Consider the following 23,777-nt stretch of genomic DNA (forward strand, 5'->3'; position numbering starts at 1 on the left):
CGTTTTTTCAGTTATATCTAAAATTATCCACATGATGTTGCTCCTGTGGATCTACAGGTAGTTTCCAATTTGGGGGAAGTGAGGAAGGGGGTGCGGGGTATAACTCACCATTTTAAAAATGGTGTCCCAGAGAGTATCGGAATACCTGTGCCTCTGTCATCATATGCACTGGATGGAAATGTACCTGAAACTGATGAACATGAAAACAAAACGTCAACATGAACGCGCCGATACTTTCATCTACGGACAGTGGTAACCTGAGGCGCTGAGGACGCTCAGCAAGAGGTCACATGTGTATTAGAGATGAAGCAGACACTTGAACATCTGTCCGCTTCATGGGAAGCCTTTTCATCTCAGAAGACATGTACTAATAAGCAACAGTTGGAGAAAATTGTCTAAGACACTCAACATAATGCTGAGCTGAGGCTGAGAGGACAGTGGATTTGTATTTCCTTTAGTAAAGAGAAAACAGCCGTGAGTGCAGCCTCTTCTAAAATCTGATATTTAAAGAGAATTGTAACAAATCAAATTGCTCAATTTGGAACGAAGAGTGGCCGAAGTTACTGGAAAGCTCATGCATCTGAGTCTGCAAAAACGCTGGCCAGGAAAGCAAAACTTTTCCAACACCCAATTTTAATATTGTGCTAAAGCCATTGACTCTGTTAAAACCCTGGAGTTAAATACGATCCCCTCCCCACCCCCCGCCCTTTCTCTCTTAGGTTAGCGTTTGGGGGACAAGGAGGCAGCTGGAGCTTGGCCCCAAGCTCGGAATTGCTGCCAAGGGCTTGTAATACAATCTCTCCCCGTTTGAAGGGTAAATCAGTGTCAATTGGGTTCGCTGTCCACAAGAAAAAGTAAGCGTTTTACTTCCGCCCGGTCTATGTGGACTGATGAAATGTAGGAAATCTATTTCTGGCAGGGGGGAGAAATCGTTTTCCCAAACAGCACTGAGAGAGGAGCCATCAGCGAAGTATGAAGAGGGCCAGTGCGGCTGCAGCTGCCGCCGCCGCCGGGCCGCTGGGGTGCGGAGCGCGGCCGCCGCGGGCCCTGCGCCGGGAGGGGGTCGACCCCGAGACGCCGCGGGAGGCCTGCGCCGAGCCCCGCCGCCCCTGAGAGCCGCAGCCAGCTCGGGACGCGCGGTGAGCAGCGGCCTGCCCGCCGCCCGCGCGGCAGCGCGCCCTGCGCCCGGGGGAGCCCGGCGGCGGGGGAGGGGCGGCCGCGAAGGATGCCTCGGGGTCGCGGCTGGGCAGGGCGCAGAGCGGCGGACGGTGGGGCGGCTCGGGCGCCGAGGGGGTGGTCGCTGCGGTGGGGGACTCTCCGATTGCCCGGAAACAACCATGTGTTCCTCATCCTATTGTGGAACAGCCCGAATGACCGCCGCGCGAAAAGCCCGCTGGGGCGGCTCAGCCAACCAGGGACAGAAGAGAGGATTTCTAATTAGCGCATCGATTATGAATGTGTGCGGATGCCCTCGTGCACAGGGACCTCTGGTGCATGCTCAGCGTCGTGCGTTGTTGGGGAGAGGGGATGGTGTCAAGGGTTTGATCTTGAATGCTTTACTTGAGCGAAGGAGGCCGGGATGGGAGGAAGGAGCGCGACATGTGTGATCTGGAGTAATACTCGCTGTTTTCGACTGATGAGTTTGACAGAGTTGAGATTTTTTACGTGCATAAACAAGTGCTAGCCTATGAATCAACCTCCTTTGGGAAGATTTTACATAGTTCTTTTAGTCTAAAGAGCAAGGTTTTGGAATCTGAAATTGGTGAGCAGAGGAGCCAGCTGTGCTTTGGAGGCATTAATTATTTTGGCAAAATTAAATTCTTTTAGCCCAGTAGGTAAATTGCCCTTCACCTAGCCCAGACATGCAAAGATCTGCTGTCTCCAATGGGGAGAGAGCCAAACCAGGGGTTAAGAGATTCTGTTTTCTACATTCCAGCACAATTGGGAGTGGGGGTGGATTATTCAGTGTTTTCCCCCAGTTAACCTTTCGGAAATCAAAACCTTTACTCTCCCCACCTTCTTCATTTTCATCCTCTCACCTCCTTCATCTTCCTCCTCTTAGAGTGAAGAGTTTGCACAACTTTGCTGTCCCTCTGTAAGCCCCTCCCTCTCCCCAAGAACCCTCTCCAACAAAGCTGGATCAACTGTGTATGGGAGATCTTATGCGGAGGAAATAAGATCTGCTTGTGCACAGGAACACCCATTTGGCCTCCTAGTGTTAAAATAAAGGCTCAGACCGGTCGGATGTGCCAGCCAGGCAGAGGAAGTCCACCTTTCCTCCCCACCTGTCCCCTGAGATTCACACAGGCAAGGCTGAGAACAAGCCCTGCGCTCATTGCTTTTTCCCCCAACCTCTTAGCAGTGTGGACACTGATTAACTACAGCTGGGATCTAGCTTGCCCAGCCAGTCTTTGAAATCAATCAATGAGTTCCTTCGCGAGGAATGCTCCCCCCTAACCGCGGAGGACGAGGTGGTGGCTGTGGTGGTCCTCTCCAGCATGGGCGTCCTGGTTCTGCCTGCCTAAGTGAAGGTAAGGGGCAGACGTCTGAGGCATGGGCCAGGCAGCGCTGCAATGAGCATTGCGGTCTTTGCACGTGGCTCCCGGAGTGGGCTCTGAAACAGAAAGGTAGCTTGGGTTTCAGCCTGTATGCCACTAAACTTTGGGCTTATTTCTTCACTTGATTGCTAAACACCATACTTTTGCAATGTGAATTGTGCTTTATTGGGAAATAAAGTCACATGGCAAAACTTATTTCACTGGTGTGAAAGGTCATGTGATTGCCACTGAGTTATCTAGTATCTTGGTAAGAAATCTTAAGCTTGAAGGTATAGTGAAATGGCAGGTCTTATATTAATACTAAGTATGTTATGCATAGTTCTAGAATTTTGCTGCAAGGCTGCATTATAGACTTTTGCAGCCTTCGGAAGGCCAAAGTTACCTTGTTTGAAACCAAACAGTGAGGTGCTAACAATCTGTTTGCAGAGGGAGTTTGTTAAAACTGCAGTTGATGTTAAGGTTATTTTGGCATCTTCCTGGTTTTAATATGTAGGCACAAAGAGGATCCCACTGATTCTTTTCATTTCTCCTGAGCAAATAGCAAGGTTTTCCACTCAGTGTTTTCAGACTAGAGAAGAACTGGAGTAAAGGTGGAAAATCTCTCCTGTCAAAATGAGTACGATGCTTGTGTAATTTTTCTGTCCTAAGTGTTTTCAGGGTCAATTCAATTGAGGTTTTGCTAACGTTCTCCCTTTACATGAGATTATATATATATATATTTTTTTTTTCAACAGACAGAACTCTGCAAACTTTTAACTACACTAGAGTTCAGTAAAACAGAAACCTTTGTGTTACAAACAACACAAAAACGTCCAAAATTTTCTCCTGAATTAAGTTTTGCTTAATCAGCTTGGATGAAATTTTGATGTAAGTCCTTAAATATTCTAATTGATTAATGACTCTCAGATGGTTTCCTATTCAAATTATATCTCAAGTTAATCTGGGAGGCATCCAAAAACCTATGCTAAACTGTTTGGAAGAATAGTTTAGTAGAATTAAAAGGAACTTGAAAAAAATCTTGAATGCCATGAAAATATAAGGAATCAGTTTCCACTGTGTCTTAATGTTTTGGTCATGATTTGAGAAGGAATTATTATTGTAGGTATATCGTTATTTGGTTCAAGACAAATCATCATGGGGTTCCAGGAAAAGAAAGAGATTCTTGGAAGGGAGTTAACATTACTTGAGACGGGGCACCAGGAGCGTTGAGGAGGGTGCTTCCAATGACTCTGTGGTTCCATAGCCTTGGTACTTTGGGCAAAACATCTGAGGCCTCCAATCCCTTATTAGTAACCAGGAATTTGACTAGGTAAATCTTCTAAGCTCCATTTGAGTTTAAAGATTTTATTACATCATTACAAAAACTGGTAATGAGTGTTATTTTGCCCTTAGGCTTGGTGTTTTTTATTTGTAAACAAGTTGCTCCCCTTAGCCAGAAGTGGAGCTCTATTTACAAGATCTAGAAATACCTTCATGATTAATTTTGAACTTTATCTTCTGATTAGACCCTTAGGATAAGATTTTGCGTTAGAGACATTGGTTGGGAATACATAGCTTTGAAGGGACATTATTGATTGGCCAAAATGACTCATGTAGGAGTAAAGAATGCGGAATGGTGGAAGAGCCATCTACAGCCATCCTTGGTTGGTAATTCTTGGAGTCTGGCTTGAAAGATAGCATTTTCTTCCTCCAGATTTTGGAAGAGTGTTAGGCTTGGGTCTTTTTTTTTTTTTTTTTGTAATTTTAAGAGATAGTGTTATTGGCTTATAAACTTTGTTTCTCATTGTTTCACACCCATAACACACAAAACTGACCAGATAGAGATGAGGTCAGTGCTGCAGATAAGAATAAAATTGGCTTTTAGGGATGAGGCCCTTGATGGTGGGTTCATTAGTGCTTTTTCTTTAACTGGCCACAGTTAGGGAGTGTGTGTGTGTGTGTGTGTGTGTGTGTGTTGGGGGGCGGTGTAGTGTCACCCTCTGACATTTGAGAGTTACTATAAGCATTCACTTAATAGCTTATTAAGTCTTTAATTGGTGCCAAAAATGAAGTATAATTTGTTACCAAAGCTTGTTTTTAAAAGCACATGTAAACTACTCATTTTAGAGCTCAACGTTTCATTCGTCATCTTGGGGGCTTCATCCCTCTCAGTATGAAGAAAACTTTGGATTTTCATTATTTATGGCTTTATTTCATCAACACTTTTTTCTCGTTTCTCTTCTTTATCCTTTGTCTTTTCTTAGCGGTTTAGAGGTCTACAAAACAATCCTATTTTTTTGTTACAGAATAGTTTTTCTTCTTAAAATAAGTCACTGGAAATCTTATTTTAGCATATCTCCTATGGCGATCATTTAGACTTAGCTAGTATTTATTGAATATAAAATATATGCTGAACACTGGCACAAATACTTAATCTTCACAATTATATTTGAGATGTTAGCCTCCATCGTCCATACTGGAGAACTCAAGTACAAAGAGAAAAAGTCATATCACCAGAATAGAACAGCTACTAAATGGCTAGGGAGTGGAGCCAGCATTTGACTCCAGAACTTCTGATTCCAATTCTAATATTGTATCCATTTATCAGCCACCTTAGTGGAATCTCACAGTAGACAGTAGTGACATAATGTTTGTCATTTTATTCTTATTTTTCTTTCCTTCCAATTTATTTTCTATGCACTATTGCAATATGTTTTTATAACATATCAGCAAAGTGTAGAGTGAGACCCGAAACCATGTTGGTCATAATCAAAGCACACCTCTAGGTGGCATGAAAGAATACTTTTTCTTCAGAGTCAAAACTATGATGTCTTCAACTGGGATTCTGGAGTAACAGACTAAACAGAGTTTTTAAACATGTGATATTTTACTTACAAAGTCATTAATTTTTTCTTCTTCCTCTGGGCTAGTTCAAGTCTCATCATATTCATAATGGTTATTCCAGAATTGCTTCTACCATGGAAAGAAAGAAAAAGAGATACACACACATTCTTTAAAGAATTCTATATTAAGTTTCTGTGTGTTTTTTGCTTTAAGTTTTATTTTTCTGAATTCCAAATCCTGAGGGCTGAGTGATCCATTTTTAGAGAGACCCACAAAGCTTGGAGAAGCCGTGGTTGAGAGGAGTCATAGAAGCATTGAATTCCTTACTCCTCTTTCCAAAGCCATTGGCTTTGCTTGGTACTCACCAAAGTTACTTGTCAAGCTTTTTAAACATTTAGATTATATGAATTTTAATAGTAACCTCTTTCAGTGTTCAGATATATTATACAGAAAACTTTTTTCTTTCTCTCAAACTTAACTTTTTTCTTCAACTCTAGTGGATCATTAATCATTTCGTTCCCATCTTTAAAAGCTACCCCTTGGCATCTCTTGTGCTTTTTGAAAACTTTTGAATGAATTCAAAAGATCAGAAATGATCTTTTTATTATAGTTTGTTCTTTGTGTTCTAATTCAACTCGTGAAGATTGACTAAACATTTGTTGAAGATTATAAAAAGGTTACAATCTTGTAGTCATCTTTTTATCTGGGTAATATAAATTTATTTGATCTTGATTCACCCCAATTTAATCATTTCGATTGGAATCTACTTCACCATGGGATAATTCTTCCACCCTCCAAATTTTGATCCTGCTAGCTGGGTTGATGTCCAGGTTTCCTAGTCGTGTCTCCGCCATATCTAAATCCAAGACCTCTATGTAGTGACTTTCAGCTAAACCATAGGGTCATGCTGAGTTTGATGGTGATTTGAAATATGAAAAAAGAATCAGGAGAATTTGGATTGAAATCCTATTTTATTTCAAAACGGACTTAAACAGAGGCATCCCTATGCGTGGCAGTGACTGTAGGTGTCTATATATTTGGCATATGTTTAACTCCTCTTACATCCTAATTACCCACTAAGCTTGCTTTCTCCCACTTTTGCCTCCTGGGAAAATATAACTCTATTCTTGTTTTTCTTTTTCCCTTTGTATATAATTTTAATTATATACAAAGCAGCATAACAAAAATTGCTTAATTATTCTTGTTTTCACTTAATGATCATCCGTTAATATTAGAAGATATAGTTTGAATTACATTTCTGGCAAAATACAGGACAGACTACATGAGAAATAAATGTGCCACTGTCAAGGAAAATAAAAACTTCACTGTTCCAAAGTATCGAGGGGAAGGCTTGTGTCCCTCTGGCTCATTGAAACTGTTACATGCCATTAGGCTTACTGTAAACTATCCCGGAATGAATTCTTTGCTGGACAATGAGCTTAAGAATCTGAGGTGTCTTCTTGCTTTTACAGAGCAAAATAGGACTCTGATGCTTAAGTGGAAGTTGCAGAGCACATAATAGGATGTAGGTAAAGTTACTGAACTACCACTTCTCACTTTCAGGAAAGTAGTGGAGAGATTGTGTCTTGAGAAGAGGGGCATTTTAGAGGTAACCCTTTTAAGATTTCAATTAGTTATTTAAATGTATGAATCATGTGCTGTAATGTATTATTACTTAAATGTTTCTTTCTGAGGCTGGCTAGCCTATAGGAATCCTAACCAGCTACAGGCCGATGTTTTGTTTCCCTGCGACGGGAAATTTTTAAAAGAACTAGGGCAAAAATGTTTTAGGTTTCTGGCATTTACTCCCAGGTTTTGGATGAATAGGACTTTATGTGAATAATGTCATGATTAACAGCGAAAGGATAGATAATTGTGATGTTCTGGTTCCTATAGTGACAATTTAGTAACGTGACAAGGTGTGTTAAAAATATTTCACATTTGTGCTGATTGACTTTAGATAATTAGATATATAGAGCGTTATTAAAAATGTTTTCAAAGAAAATTGATGGTAATTTTTTGGAAAAAAATTACTCCAAAGCATAATTGCTTTGGAAATGAAATTGCCCGTGCTTTTAAATTAGAATTAGAGTTTGAGATTAACTAGAAAGGAATGCTATGTAAAATTTCAAAGAATAAAACCAACAAGCACATATATAACTTATCTTGGTAAGTTTAAAATACCATACATATTGGAATATAGCTGAAAACCTCATTATATCATGTAAACATTACTTCTTGCCAATTGCAAATATTTTTATTTTCATTTTCATTCAGTCGTAATGCATTTCATTATTTCATATGCACTATTTGTATGCAGAAGGGACTCCTACACATTGGTAAACTTAGGATTTTGTAATCTTAGCTGCTTCAATATTACTTGTGTAGTCTTAGGTCCAATAAATCCTGCGTACGAAAGCGCTACCTTGAAGGCCGAGTATGTGTTCAAACATGTTTTCTACATTTTCATATTGTGCTATTCATAAGGTGATTAGGTTAATGAAATCATCTCTTATTTTGTAGATGTAAGGTAATTTAATTACTCTAAAGATGATTGTAAACAAAACCTGGTCCGTAAAACACAAAGTGGGAGGACGCAAAGTAAGACAGAAGAAGAACCTGTGGCAGTATTTATTAGAATTAGGGTGTAATTCTTGGGTTCTAATATGGGTTCTTGATGAATCCGCTCTGTAAAATCTGTTGTTCTGGAAAGAGTAATGGTCTTAGAGTCTGAAGACCCCAGCTCCAGCCTGACTCCACCATGTTCTCGCTGTCAGATCTGGGTGAAGTCACTTACCCTCTCTGGGTTTTGTCTGAGTTAACTGTGAAGTGAGAGAAGTGTAGGAGGGGGTCCTTGAAAGCACCTCCTCCGGTCTCCCACTCAGTTCTCTAAATTGTGAGTCTGTGATTGCTTAGCTATCTGCAAAGAACCAAGTGCCCGGCTTCATCTTATCAGTGATAGTTTTAAGAGTAGAGACCGTATGTTTACAATGAACTGTGCAAATACTGTCATTGCTAGCACTTAGTCCTAAAATTCTGTGGAAATCTTTGGTTTCAAAAATTAACCTAAACAATGGGAGTTTACAATTTGGATACTAAAATTTTAATCAACCATGTTTCATTGCTTTTGAATAAGTGGAATTTCTTGCCTTAGAAGCTGCCTTTTTCCAAGTAAGCCTAGAGCTTCCTGTTTGATTTTTCTCTTTGACCTTTGATTGCTGCTGTGTCCTACATGTGGTTGGTCAAAAGTGATAGGACTGGTACAGATGAAGCAAATAGTGTTTCATGGGGTTTAATAATTAATAACTTGACCTGTCATCAAAATGTCCATGGATCCGGTTCCTTACTGTGTCATTGGCAGCAAGATTTTAACAAGAGAAGTCTGTATATAAAACGCAATTGTTCTTTTGTTTCCCAAACAGATACTACAAGTGGATAAATAATGTGCACTGCTCTGAGCCCAAAGGTACGCAGTGGACCTGGCCTCTCTGATATGCATCAGTATAGCCAGTGGCTGGCCAGCAGACATGAAGCTAATTTGCTACCGATGAAAGAAGATCTGGCCTTGTGGTTAACCAATCTATTAGGTAAGGTTATAAGATCTCATTTTGTGAGCAAAGATAACAGGTTTGTTTCTTTTCCCCCTCATGTGGTGTCCTTCACCTAAGCATGTGACAGCCCTTGGAAAGAAAGACTTTCATTATTTGGATTTTGCATCTGGGAAACCTGAAGCATGTGGAAAATCTAAATGAATTTCCCAATGTCTCTCACATTAACTGTGCTTAGTAATTCCAATATCACGCATTGAAATGTGGAAATTTGTGGTCACATTGCTTATTTCATCTATATGCTGATCTGATTTATTTTTTACTTTTCTTTCGTGCAACTGACCAATTTGGCCTATTCTTTTGACATTACACCCAGGCCACAGTCTGTGAAATCTAACTTCTAAAACCAAACTTCTCCGCCCTACTTTCATAGCATGGCTTCTAAAACTGCTGAGTACCCAGCTGCAGAACAAAAACACCTCTCCTTTGTCCAAATGAGCTTACTAGAGTCACCCAACCTTGAACTAAATTTTTCTTTTCATTTCACTTTTGTTTTTAAGTACTCTTCCAAAAGGATTGTCTTCGAGAAAAATGCTTTCTCCTGCTGAGGCTGTCTCTTTTTTTGTTTCTATTGTGCTGGCATAGTCATAGGATAAAATTCCAACCATGTGCAAAATGGAATCACACATTTAAGGGATCATCACATATAGCAACACTATTTCCTCCAATAGTTTTTCAGAGAATAAAATTGATTTTAAGACCCAAGGCAAGGACCCTTAGAGAGTTTATAGGATATAAGATTTGAATACTCAGTAAACATCAAATTTATCTGGTGCTTTATCATTTGCAGAAGGGGTTTCACCAACATTTCTTTGTTATTTAAAGAATCTTTCAGGGGAAGTGTTGTCTTCACTTTATAGCTGATGAAACTGGAGAGCTTCGTGAGAAGCACCCTGTCCATCTGAAATTTTAGCAAAGTTTTAGCGAGGTTTGGCAGGGTTTTTTCACATTTTAGCAGCATTTTCCTTTTGCTCACTATGGCTCTGGATTTTTGCATTGCTTTTGTCTTTTTTTTTTTCCTAACTTTTGTTATTCCTTTTTCCTCACTGTGTGCACACTATTTTGACAACTCTACAGAGTCTAACCAGGGATACCGCCTATGGGTGTGCAGGTTGTACCCTTCACAAGGGTGCCCGGCTGAAGGCTAAGGGCAGAAATGAGGGAGGCACACCCCAGAAGCCCCTTCACCACACCGTGGAGCTGTGTCCATGAGAAGGAAGGGGGTCCCCCCTTTTAGTAATTCATCCATGCAAAAGAGCAGCTTTGTCTTCGTCACGTAGAGGGAGTCAGTTTAGCCTACACAGATGTGTTTCCTTCTTTTTTGTCCTTCTGGGGTTTGCTAATGATTGTTACATTAGTAATTTGTTATTAACTTTGAGCTGTCTTCAGATATGGGTGCTCACAAGTACGGCAGTAGAGAAGTTAAGAACACAGACTTGAAACAGACTGCCTTGTTTGAACCCCAGATCTGCCAATTAACAGCAATATGATCTTGGGCAAGTTATTTAACCTCTCTGTGTCTCAGTTTCCTCATCTGTAATACAGTGGTGATAATAGTAATGTCTACCTTGTATATATATGTTGTATCTGTGATACTGGGCAAGTGTCTTAATGCACCATGCCTCCGTTTCGCCATCTGTAGAATAAGTATAATACTCATACTAACGTCATAGGATTGTTGGAGATTTTGAATGAGGTCATCGCCTTTAGAAAACGGTCTGGCACACAGTAATCAACTGGCTATAGTGAATCCTAGCTATTGTGATGATTGTATTCCAGACTCGGTCGGCTAGGTCCTGGAGGATGGAGTGGTGATTAAGAATAGACAGAGTGCCTCTTCTTATGGAGCTCAGGGTAGATTGAAAAAGAAACATTAAATAAATAATTGAATAAATAATTCATTAATTGGACTTGTTATAAACACTAAAAGATATAGTTTGCAATAAGAATGTAAAAACGAGGAGGTGGGAATGGGACAAAGGATCAGAGGACTTGTGGAAATCCTCTTTGAAGAGTCTTATATTTAAACTGAGCACTGAAGAATAATTAATAGCTGGCCAGACAAAGCATGGGAGAAGAACCTGGGTGGAGGGAATGGTGTGTGCTGAGATAGGAAGGAGGTCGCTACATTGGAAGAACTGAACGAAGGCTGATATCAACAGCACAGAATCAAGAGGGGGAGAGTTTCATGAGATTTGTTGGGCTGGATCATATACTGCTTTGAAGCTCATGTAAAGGAGCTTCTAACTTATTATATGATTGATGAGGAGCCATTGAGATGTTCTAAGCAGGGGAAGACTGTGATTAATTAGAGTATAGCTGGATTATACGGGCATGTTCCAAGGTCCCATGATTTGTCATCAAAGGTATTTTATTTGGTGAATGTGATCCTTTACAAAGCAGCTTGATCAGTGTGAGCAGCCCGAGACAGCCTCAAAGAATAGAGAGTCAGTGTGTTTGTAATGGAAAGATCCTTGGACCAAAAGTCAGGATACCTGGCTCCTAACTGGGCGTCAGGAGACCTGGCTTTGGGTTCTGGCTCTGCCACTCGGTAGGAAACTTGCCCAAAGTAACTCAGCTATCTTTTCTGGGCTCGGTGTCCTCAACCATAAAATGAAGGGGTTGGAGTAGATGATCTCTAATGTCCTTTCCAGTTCTGAAAGTCTAAGTTTCCAAGAAATCCATCTCTTGAGACCCAGTTTGAGATCATCAATGTGCATAAACAAGGAGAAAACAATTTACATAAATGAATAATCTTTCTTTTAAAGAATAAGAAGACGTATTTTTTAATGTCAGGAGCTCGTAATATGAATGCAACTGATGGCTTCTGAAATTTCCTCTGAAAAGGAATCTTAAAAGAATCTCAAGATACAGTAAAGTACCACCTTGAGTTGACTTAAATTCATATGTGGACAGATAATAGACTTCAAGTGAATATCCTCATGGTAACTTGGAAAGTAGACCAAATCTTGAGATTATTTAAAGTGGTAAACCATTTGGAGGGAAGAAAGTACATTTTGTACTAGAATGGTGATAGTAAGAAGGGGAGGAAAAATGTATGGCTATGTTAGAAGATATTTTTATTACACATAGCAGATACATTTAGTATTCACGTATTTTGGAAATGGAGTCATTAAATTCTGAAATTATTTATTTCTGGCTATTTTGTTACCTCAGGAATGTTTGTAAATTTGTATTATGTGTCTCTCTGTCAGTTCTTGTTTTTTAACTACTTGGAAGTTACAGCTATCTTGAAAGTAGTTTCAAAGTTGATCCTGTCTCCATATAAATATCTGAATTTTTTGATGAGGTAGAAATTAACATACTAAATTAAGGCTTTCAATTAGATTTTGCCATTGTGATGTGGATCTTACTTGTGGAAAGATTTTCTACTTCTTTCTGGTAATACTTATCTAAAATGTGACTTTTTCCCTTTTATGCCTTCCAAAAGGAGTGTTAATAGGGGGCTGACCTGGTGGCATAGTGGTTAAGTTCATGCGTTCCACTTTGGCGGTCCGGGGTTCACCAGTTCAGATTGGGTATGGACCTAGCACCGCTCATCAAACCATGCTGTGGTGGCATCCCACATAAAGCAGAGGAATATTGGCATGGATCTTAGCTCATTGACAATCTTCCTCAAGCAAAAAGAGGAAGATTGGCCATAGATCTTAGTTCAGGGCCAACCTTCCTCGTACACACAAAAAAAGGAGTATTAATGATATTCTAAATTCAGATATTTCTGGTCCTACATATAAAATGTCATTTGAAAGATGTAGTTTCTTAAAGAACACTCAATTCATAGTCAGATTTTTTGGTGGATAAAAATTGATAGAGAAGAAAATTATTTCATTGGTTCATAGACCAATATTTACATTTATGCCACATTTGTAGGTATAATACTGTAATTTTCAATTACTGCATACTTATTCAGTAACAATAATAAATACCACTTTAGATTCCTAGGCATAGAATTAAAGCAGCAATAGCAAATTTTTAGACTAACTAAAGTATATATAGTAGAATATAAATTGTCAGCTATCTTGTGATAAGTTAATTTGTTAAGATGAATAAATAGTGTGGTAGCTGGGATTTATTTACGGGGTAGCATACCAGTCTGATTCATGAGAGGATCATCGTGCAATTTTTATTGACTACTCACATATCTTTGGAAATATTTACTTATCTTATTTCAAGTAGTCTTTATAGTCCAAGTATGTTTTCTAACAGCTCATACATGGAACAGTTTTATCACTAACATTCAGAAAAGACAACAAATGAATCCTGAGGATCCCTTCATTCTTTATAAAATATTTTTTTAGCTATTGTCCCCTGCTCTTCATTAAATATATACACTTCATCTTTATTTTAGGCCTTCTGTCTTGTTATTTTTGTTCATGAACTAGCTATTGCCTGTTTGTTACTTAACTATGTTTTTAGGACACATTTGAACATCAAATGATTATACAAATAAATCTTGGGGGAAAAATTGTCTTAATTGCCACTGAATAAACAGCATATTATTAAATTAACAGTCTCAGATTATAGCAACCATCCGTCATTCAGATAGATGAGGCACATTCTATGAATTTCATGATTGTGGATGGACTATTGAAGCTTGTTGTTGGCTTAGCTTTGAAATGAATATACTAACATAAATGTTTTCAAACTGTTTATTTCACTTGTGTTTCTTTAATCATTTTGAAATGATGGTCTACCTTTATCTTCAATTAGTATTTGTTTAATAATACTATATGAATCACATGGGAGTTTAGTTTTGGAGAAAAGATTTTACTTGTTAAGCATTAAAGAAATTAACAGTATTCTTAAAGATTGTAGATCTTTGGGATGTAGGCATATATGTTTGGATATATGCAGGGACTTGGAATAAACATTAAGATATGTTACAAATCACGTTATGCTGCATTGATTTTACTTATATTTAGAAATTCATTTTAACAGTTGATGTTCTGGTGATTTTCTCTTTCTTTGACCCTCTTATATCACATAAAAAATTAAGTTATTATATGCTTAAGATGATCAATATGTTATGTTTCATTTTTTTCAGCTATTTCTAAAAATAGCCTATTTTCAGCATTAATAAGTTCAGCACCTATTTATTGGAGTTGCTGCTGTCAAATGCAACTTGTGTCTAATGAGTTTGGAACAGCTTTCTTTTCTTTTTTCTTAAAGCCCTTTTATCAGATACTTAGCCCGCTGAGTTCTCATATTCTTGATGTGGTCAATAAAGATTTCTTAGGAAAAGTGTCTTCTTATGCTAGTTCAAAAGTTTAAGGGATAGGGGCCGGCCCGGTGGTGCAGCTGTTAAGTTCGCATGTTCTGCTTTGGTGGCCCAGGGTTCACCGGTTCCAATCTCGGGTGTGGACGTGGCACCACTTGGCAAGCCATGCTGTGGCAGGCGTCCCACATATAAAGTGGAGGAAAATGGGCACGGATGTTAGCTCAGAGCCAGTCTTCCTCAGCAAAAACAGGAGGATTGGCAGCAGATGTTAGCTCAGGGCTAATCTTCCTCCAAAAAAAAAAAAGTTTAAGGAATCAAGTTCATGTTCACAAGTTGAGACTTCAGAGCAGTTGCTGCCTAATTTTTTACCCAACTTTTCCAACAGAACCAGCTTTGTCTTTTCTTGCTATAAATTCGGGTAAATACTTTGAATCACTGTGGAGCAGGCGCCGATCTTGGGTTTCTCCATATAATGAATCATTTCCCATCTTACAGCCTTCAAATTTCAGTCTCAAAACATTGACTAATTTGAGTCAAATAGAAGATGAGTTGCTTTGAGTTCTCTAATTAGAGAAGTATACTGAGCTTGAGAAGTGGAGTTTTCTTCTGCAGTGAATCAGGCCACGTGTCAGAGCATGACGGAATGACATTCTCAGTTATCCTCCCACCTACAGGGTGGATGCTATTCCTTTCTCAGCACCACTATCTTCAGCCCCAAGCTGTTTTGTTTTTTTTTTCTGAAGGAGTTTCTACAGAGAAAAATTCTGTGGACTTCCTATGGAGAAAAAGTCAAGTGCATTAGGGAGAATGCATTGTTGTAGGAAAATAGTCATTTGTGTATTCAGCAAATATTTATCTAAGTAGCCAAACATACTGACCAAGAGCATAGACTCTAAACCTAGACTTGTGGGTTAAAGAGCCAGATCCACTGTGTGACCTTAGGCAAGTTACTTGATCTAAATACCTCAGTTTCGTCATCTGTAAAACGGATGTAATGGGAGCACCTGCTTAACAGTTTTGTGAGGAGATTAAGAACATGAGTGTATGTAAAGTGACTGGCATATAGTAAGAACTCAAATGTTAAATATCATTATTAGATGTTGTCATATTAGGAACCTGAGTTTAGTACTGCTAACTTACTAGGAGGAAAATATTCTTCCTTAGCCAAACACAACATAAAGGGGGTTCTTTTTTCGAGTTGGCTCCAGTCTGAAATACTTTAAAGATTGATACTTAATCTGTATGGAAATTATGGTATGGGAGGAGTACACTGGTGTGTACAAGCATGCATTTTGATCTTAGTTATCTGACGAAAGATTTTGGGTAGATGTTTATTTCATATCCTTGTGCCCTAATATCGTAAGAGGAAGTGACTAACCACAATATTTAACCAAACCTTCTGATCTTTGTCTACTGGCAAACTGTCAGTCGTGACTGAATTGATGGCATGAAGATCAAAGTCCATAATTATGGACCCAGCAAGTAAAGATATTACTTCTAGACTTGGCAATTTTATATTAACCTTCAAGTCAATAATCTTTACAACCCAGTGTGGGTCAGTATTCCAAGATGATTTAATTACATGTGCCACACAATGACATTTTGGTTAATGACAGAGCACATATACAATGGTGGTCCCATAAGATTAATAGCATAGAGCCTAGGCATGTAGTAACCTATACCATCATCTAGTTTGTGTAAGTATGCTGTAAGATGTTTGCACAATGATGAAATCACCTAATGATGCATTTCTCAGGATGGATCCCTGTTGTTAAGCGATGCATGTCTGTATAGTAGTAACCCCTTATCCATGGTTTTGCTTTCCCCTGTTTCAGTTACCCACAATGAACTGAGGTTCAAAAATATTCAATAGACAATCCCAGAAGTAAACAGTTCATTAATTGTGTGCGCTGATCTGATGAAATCTTGTACTCTCAGGCTCTGTTCCGCCCGGGACGTGACTCCCTTTGTCCAGCGTGTCCATGCTGTATGGCACTTTTCCGTCAGTCACTTAGTAGCTATCTCTATTATCAGATCCATGTCCAGGTACTGCGGGACTTGTGTTCAAGTAACCCTTACTTTACTTAATAATAGCCCCAAAGCCAACTTTATTATTAGTTACTGTTGTTCATCTCTTACTGTGGCTAATTTATGAATTAAACTTCATCATACGTGTGTATGTGTAGGAAAAAACACAGTATATTGTAGGGTTTGGTACTCTCTGTGGTTTCAGGCATCCATGGGGGGTTTTGGAACGCATACTGTGTAGCTAATCATGGCCCTTTCTTTTTCTAAATTTACCGACAGCATGGAAAGATGGGGTTCAGGAAGTAATGAATTTGTGGTGCAGGAATCCTACTGTTCCTAGTATTTATAACCTAATGTCTCAAACCAGCTACACAATTTAGATTAAAGCAGATCTGGTCTGCCTAACAGAGATGTTTGACTTTGTGTAATGTTTGCTTGAGAAATTGTAATTAATGCTTCACAGCCTCTTCTGATGGATTTGTTATGGTTAAATTCATGACATAAAATTCATAATTTGTATTCTGTTTTTTTAGTACTTTTGGCGATATTAATGCACCAAAGAGTGAGATAATATATCATCCCATGCAAAGATTATAACTGATTTCTTACAGTTATACAGTACATTTAAAATGTATATTTTATGATTCTTAATCTTTGGATGGAAAATATGTTATATATGAAGGTTTTTTTAAAAAAACTTCTCGTCTTGCATTTTTCCTTCATTCGAGTCAGTATATTTCAACTATAAAGTATGTAATAGTGTCTGTTTTAGCCAAAAAAAAGAAAAAAATCCCACCTTTTGGAGCTATAAAATATACAGAATCGAAAGCTGACACCTAATATATTTTTCATTAGATACAGATGTTCAATGTAAAATTCTTCAAGTATTCATGAAAAGCAGGATAACTAAAATTTTTCAGGTATAATGCATAAAAGGAAAAAATCATACCTTTTGGTAAATTGCTAATGACTTTTTAATGAAAGCCATTTTTCTTTTTAAAATTTACGAGTTCCTTTAAATTTATTGCAATCATCTTGTCACTTAACATTAGAAATAGAATCTTTAAATTGCCATGGAGCTTAATGAAATAAGGACATCTAAAAACCTTTTCCAAATTTAGAAAATCTTATACTTAATTTAAAGAGGAGTCATTCAACAATTCAAAGTTTACCTGCTTTACCTTGAAATTTAATTGGTAATTCTGAAAGTATTTGTAACATTTATTTTTCAGACTTGTGTGCAAAATAGCTTTCTTATTATTGTTAGAAAATGAAGGCCAATAGGGTGAATGCATAATACTAATTCTGTTGTGCTGGCTTTTTGTATCTTGAGACTATTACTTTCATTCCTGCATTGAGTGGAGCTGCATACAATTTGGAAATAATAGTATTTCTGTGTAGGCTCCGTCATCGTAAGTACTTAGAGCTACTGATGTTTGCCACCTGCAGAAGTCATTATGCTAACCGGGGGCTAAAATGTGAACTATCCAGTGGGGAAAAAAGAACATTAAAAAAAAAAACTGTAATTCTCTTTCCTTCTCCACCTGCCCTTCCCCCCAAACTGAAAAAAAAATCGTTTCAAACCGATGTTTCTCGAAATCCAAATCTATCAGTTATTGCGAGTTGAACGTAAGTCAGTAGTTTATCTGTTGTTCTGGTTGTGTTGTATTTATTTTAAGTGTTCATGGAATTGAGCTGCATACATTTTTCTTAAGATAAAAGTTAATCCTATGAAAGTCTCAGTATAAAACTTTAAAATACTTCCTTTTTATTTCCTTCAACTTAACTACTCTTCATAAAAATAATACCTGACATTTTCTCAAAGTTTGCCAGCATTCTATTTCTTCATTTGTTAATTCATGTGCTTACTGAACACATTCATTAGGTGCCTACTGTGTGAGTAACATTATGCTTACCTCTGTAGGAACACACACACACACAGATATGCCTCAAGAGGTTTATAGTGTGTTAAGGAACATAAGAACTTTATACAAACATGTTACTAGCCATAGAAAAAGTTTGATAAGTGCCAGAGTGAGTGGTACTCGTGAGTATGACTGATAGAAAAGAGATCAGGGGCCGGCCCTGTGGCCAAGTGGTTATGTTTGCACGCTCCGCTTCAGTGGCCTGGGGTTTGCTGGTTTGGATCCTGGGCACAGATCTATGCACCACTCATCAGCCATGCTGTGGTGGCGTCCCACATAGAAGAACTAGAATGACTTACAACTAGGATAGACAACTATGTACTGGGGCTGTGGGGAGGAAAAAAAAAAGAAAAGAGATCAATGTACATGGGGAGGGTCTCTTTCTGGATTTCTAATTAAAGGAAAGATAGAACTTGGCCAGGCAGATAGAAGGTAGGAGGACACTGCAGGCAGGGGCCGTGCCAGGAACAAAGCCAGGACAGTAGAGATGGGCAGGCCTGCTAGAGGAACTGTGAAGGCAGGGTGCAGAGCAAGGAGCAGGGTCTACGATGTTAGAGTAGAAAGGCGGAGTAGAGACATACAGAGAGGCCTTTGGAGATTGGGTTAGAGGGGATGTATTTCATCTTCTAGGTAGAGTAAAAGATTAGGGACTATGCAATAAAGATGAAGAATGACCCAGTGAGGGTGTTGTCTAGCAATAGTAGTTTTAGCAATGAGTATGATATGTTTTGGAGAGGGAAGTTGAGGATACAGGAGTAGCCACTGTTCTTGTTTCTAGAGGTTTAAGTGTTAGACCATGAAAATTTTTATTAAGATGATGGTACCAGGAACAGAAGGAAGCATGAATCTGCAGGACTCGTGACTAATAAGTTACAGGAAATTAAGGCAGGAAAATAAAATATTCTGAAACTTAGAGAATTACAGAACTAGGAAAAGGAGAGAATTTTGGGAGAGTTGAGTTTGGGGAGCATATAAGAAAAAAGTTAGTGCTTTTATAGGGCCACAGAATGAAGAAATCAGTGATAATTAAAGGGTGCAAGGCTTCTTTTGGGAGTGATAAAAATGTTCTAAAATTGTTGTAGTGATGATTACACAACTCTGAATATACTAAAAGCCATTGAATTATACACTTTAAATGGGTGAATTGTAAAGTATGTGAATTATATCACAAAAAAAGTTTTTAACAAAATGAAAGAAAAAAAAAAGAAAGAAAATCTGCTTTGGGACATGTACGAAAGAAGAAAGGGCCAGCCCTGCTGGTCTAGTGGTTAATTTGGGGGTGATCCGTTTCAGCAGCCTGGGTTTGTTCCCAGGCGTGGACCTACACCACTCGTCTGTCAGTGGCCATGCTGTGGTGGTGGCTCACATACAAAAAGTGGAAGATTGGCAATGGATGTTAGCTCAGGTGAATCTTCCTCAGGAAAAGAAAGAAGATGAGAAATAACCCTTAACCAGTTAAATGTCAGAGATGAACGACTGTGAATCATGTTCCTGAGGGCAGTCATTGAAGCTGTGAGAATGGTTGTGAGGAGTGAGCAAAAAGCAGAGACCTGAACCTGGTGATTCCACAGGTCAAGGACTGTGGTAGGAGGGTGAATGGTTGGAGAGGTGGTGTTTTCTTACAGAGACTTTGTCACTTGCGTTGGTTTTACCTGTATCATCTTAATCTGGAAAACAAATTCAATAGAATTTAGAGATGTGACTTTGTGCTTTGCCAAGCTATTAAAGTTGCCAATGGTGGTTGATTTTTGATATAGCATGGCTCTCTTTCAAATTAAAGGAAAGAAAGCTGTGGCGTTCTTGTAATCAAAGATGCATATGTAACATGAAATACCAGCTCTGCTTCGTGCCCTTGCTCTGCAGGCCACAGTAATTGAGTGGGCTACTGAGGATGAGAGTGGAATGACTCTCAGAGGCCAAATTGTATAATTATTGGTAAAGCTGGCTCTTTGAGTTTCATTGGTTGGTTTTTATTTCTCTTGATTGCTAAATGGTGGGACTCTTTCACCCATGATATCATTTTGCCACTTTTAATGTGAAATAAAATTTTTATGCACTTGAAACTCTATTATGAAGACATAAATGTTGAGATTCTTGCAACCAAAAAAACCATAAAATTCCAAAGAAACTCCTTTCCAGTGAGTTCCTATCTCAGATATGTAACTCGGCTGGAATAGAAATGTCGGTCATAAAAACTGCATCAGATACGTTGGCGTGCGTTTCACGTTTGCGTCGGGGAATGCTTATATAATGCTGCTTTTTGCCTTTGCAGGGAAGGAGATAACAGCGGAAACTTTCATGGAGAAATTGGACAATGGTGCCCTGCTCTGCCAACTTGCAGAAACTGTGCAGGAGAAATTCAAAGAGAGCATGGAGGCTAACAAGCCCACAAAGGTAAAAGATCCCAAGGCAAAAATCTGTCAGGAAGTGGATCCGCTTTGTAGCTGCTTATGAATGGAGTTTCATGTGAGAATTTTGTTGTGAATGGACATGTTAATGTCTCTAATAACAACAGAACACAGAGGGTGCTTTTCAGTTAGGCAGTGTTAATTAGGTTAATAGGCAGTAACTCTAATTACTTAAATTACACAATCCTTTTGGTAAGTCTAATTGAATGGAAGGTTATGGAAATTGTTGGTATTAATACAAAACAAGTACTGTGTGTAAACTGGTCGAATCTGATCTATCGATGAAAAATTTAGCAGAGAAATAATTTATGTCATGAGGCAATAAGCAAAATCTGGGCAAGAAAGATTTACTGAAAAGGTCTTTGTTTCCAAATCAGTCGTTATGGCAGAATGTTGGAACAAAATATCTGGCGTGCATAATTTTTTGTTTGTTTTAAACAAGCAGTAGAATTGAATGAAGTAACTTTGGAAAAATTATTTTCCTCTGACTGTTCAGATTTCTTTTCTGCACATTAGTTCTAATGTTCTTTTGTGGTTATTATAAACACATAATAAAAGTGTAGTGTTTGATATTTTTTGAAGGAAACAAGACAGATGACACTTTTCTTAATTTTTAGCAGAGAAGGGAAAGAGTTAAGCAAAAAATAAAGTTAAAATAATGTTGAAGACAGCTAAAAATAAAAATAAAAAAACAACTGTTAAGCTTTCTGCAAAAAAGTAAAACTGATTATTTGCGTATAGTTTCTTAATGATTACTAAACTAAAATCTGAAAAAAGAGCAAGCTCCCTAAAACAATGCATTTTTATTATTATTATTATTTTTTGTAGCACTGTGCCTAGTTTGGGGATAGCGTTTTATATCACTCTGTAAAGTGCTATATAATATACAAAGCTCCTCCATTTTTTGTTTTTTGTCATAAAAGCAGCTCTATGAAAGTATGAATCAATGGAGTGGCTCCCAAGCCTTGCTGCGCATTGGGATCTCCTGAAGATCTTTAAAAACTCCTGAGCACTGGCTCCTGAACATGCCTGAACATTCTGGTCTAACCCCTATGGGGAACAGCCTGGGGAGTGGGATTTCTAGAAAGCTCTGCGGCCGATTCCACTGGGCAGCACAGTTTGGGAACCACTGCATTCAGTTCTTTTCTTCTCTATTGGATAGATGCAGACTGAGTGATTTGGGCAAGATCAGCCAGCTGGTAAGTGACCAAGCAAGAACGGGATGTAGGCATCCTCTTTCCAAGTCTAGTGCTCTCTCATGGTGGTTCCCTATGGTAGCATAGACATGAGGAGATGTTTCTGAAAACGCTCCATGTCAAACTTAACGTTAGGACTGTTAGGAAACAAATACTCTTCGGCTGCAGTTTCCATTGTAAGGTGACTGGCCTCGACTTCACCTTACCAATGAGAAAACATCATGCCTATTCGGAGGACAATTTGTATAGAAAGTTCACCCTAAAAAAATTAACAGACGAAAAAAAAGTGCTGTGCTCAGATTCTTTCGAGAGCATAATCTTCCTGTTGCATAGATCCTGGAACCTCTATTTGGATTGCTTATTGTTGAAGAAAGAGAGCCCGTTGCCTCAATGTTAAGATCTTGAGTCCTTCCCAGTAACATAGAATAAACAGCTCCATTAAGGCTAGTGCATAGTTTTCTGGTTTTGTTTGTTTTGTAAGCTTTTGCTTTTTAAAACAGAAGCTAAGATCCCCAAATAGAATTATAATTTTAAGACTGTCAAATGTAACACAGACCTCAAAACGTTAGCTTATCATTTAAAAGCTTTGACATTGAGCACATTTTGCTTGGGTTCCAGTTTTGTTATTCACTAAGTGGACACGTCTGAACCTTGGCTTCCTTCTCTGTGAAATAAGATTAATTATGATGTATGTATGCCTTTAGAAAGCATTGCACAAAAAAGGCTCTAAAGAAATGTTATTCCTCCTCCTTATTGTGAAAGAGTTGAGACCTGATGAGAATTTTAGATTGACTAGAAGAAACTAGAAGAAACAAAAATAAGTGATTTGTAAATGTTCATAGTTAGCATGATAGCTACTCTCTGCCAGTATGTGTATATTTACCCCAATCTCCATGATAGTATGTAATATTGAGAATAGTTACAGGTCAAGATTTTGATAGGTGTTTTCCTCTGAAACATTTATTTCAAATTATATCATTTTTATGTTAATACTATAAGGTGTAAAAAGAAACAAAGAAAATTTTCCTTTCAAAGTAAGTAAAACCACAGGGGGTTTCATTAGACCTGAGATACTTCCTTGACTCTAAGCCATTTGTTTAATGAAATATAAAGCTCAAATTTATTCCGATTAGGATAAATATATTTTAGTATAAAGACTCAACTGTGGCAATTGAACAAGCATAGATTTAAAAATACCCTTTGTGACCTCACTTTCAATGCTCAAAAAATCAAATTTAATCTGAGTTGGAAGTTGACACAATTATTCTTGACTGAATTGCCTTCTGTATCCTTGGCAGATTTTATATATTTCACAACTTACCTCTAACAATATGCAGCTTAAATCAAAATAGCATATGCCTTACTATATGAAAAATGCAAATAAGGCTAGTTTTTCTTTCTTACATTTCATGAGAAACTTTTCAAAAGGTGAGAACCCAAATGGCTAATATCTTCATAGCTATTATTGTTCATAAATATAGTTTTCTAAAGACTCATGGTTTTCCATCCATTTTTGTTAATAAATAGAAATAGATGTTATATGAGATTGTACAGCATTTTGTTATTATTAAATCTAAATTTAAATAAGAATAGATTTGATAAAACCCAGGTAGTTAAGTTTCCATTGAATATTTCCCATGGAAAAAAAAAGGAAGCTTTCAAATTGAGTATAAATAACCTGTATGATACAATATTAAGTCTGCTTGTGTGTGTGCATGTGTATGTGTAATTATTTTCTACCTTAGCATTTTGAAATCTGGGGACAATAGTGGTGAAGATAGATGAGTTGGTCAGTAGCTTTGCTGAATTCGTGAAACTATTATGTTTAGGGAGATGTTAAAACAGAATTATGTAAAAAAAAAATCAGTGACAAACTTGATGCCATCTAAAGTCATGTCACAGGAATCCCTTTGTAATTTTCTTCGAGCAGCTGAAATCTCACATTCCTGTTCTCATAGCAATATTTTTACTTTTCCTGATTGATAGTTAATT

The 23,777-nt window shown here is 38.1% G+C and overlaps 1 protein-coding gene across 11 annotated transcripts in view; it reads left to right on the forward strand.

Annotated features, from left to right (window-relative positions):
- The first annotated feature begins 714 nt into the window (after positions 1 to 714).
- GAS2 (growth arrest specific 2) overlaps positions 715 to 23,777 on the forward strand; it is a 127,316-nt gene continuing 104,253 nt past the window's right edge. For 2 of the 11 annotated variants that reach the window (XM_070624524.1, XM_008532124.2), the window contains exons 1-3: positions 715 to 854; positions 8,804 to 8,968; positions 20,454 to 20,575. In XM_070624524.1, the coding sequence (XP_070480625.1) occupies positions 8,824 to 8,968; positions 20,454 to 20,575 (267 nt within the window). In that variant the 5' untranslated portion in view covers positions 715 to 854; positions 8,804 to 8,823. Of the gene's footprint in view, positions 1,140 to 1,348; positions 1,491 to 2,062; positions 2,532 to 3,290; positions 3,426 to 8,803; positions 8,969 to 20,453; positions 20,576 to 23,777 lie in introns of those variants that run through there. The other 9 variants (XM_070624529.1, XM_070624530.1, XM_070624528.1 and 6 more) reach the window with 9 other exon arrangements.

This window comes from Equus przewalskii, chromosome 6 (genome assembly GCF_037783145.1).
Source record: "Equus przewalskii isolate Varuska chromosome 6, EquPr2, whole genome shotgun sequence".
Taxonomy (NCBI): Eukaryota; Metazoa; Chordata; class Mammalia; order Perissodactyla; family Equidae; genus Equus; species Equus przewalskii.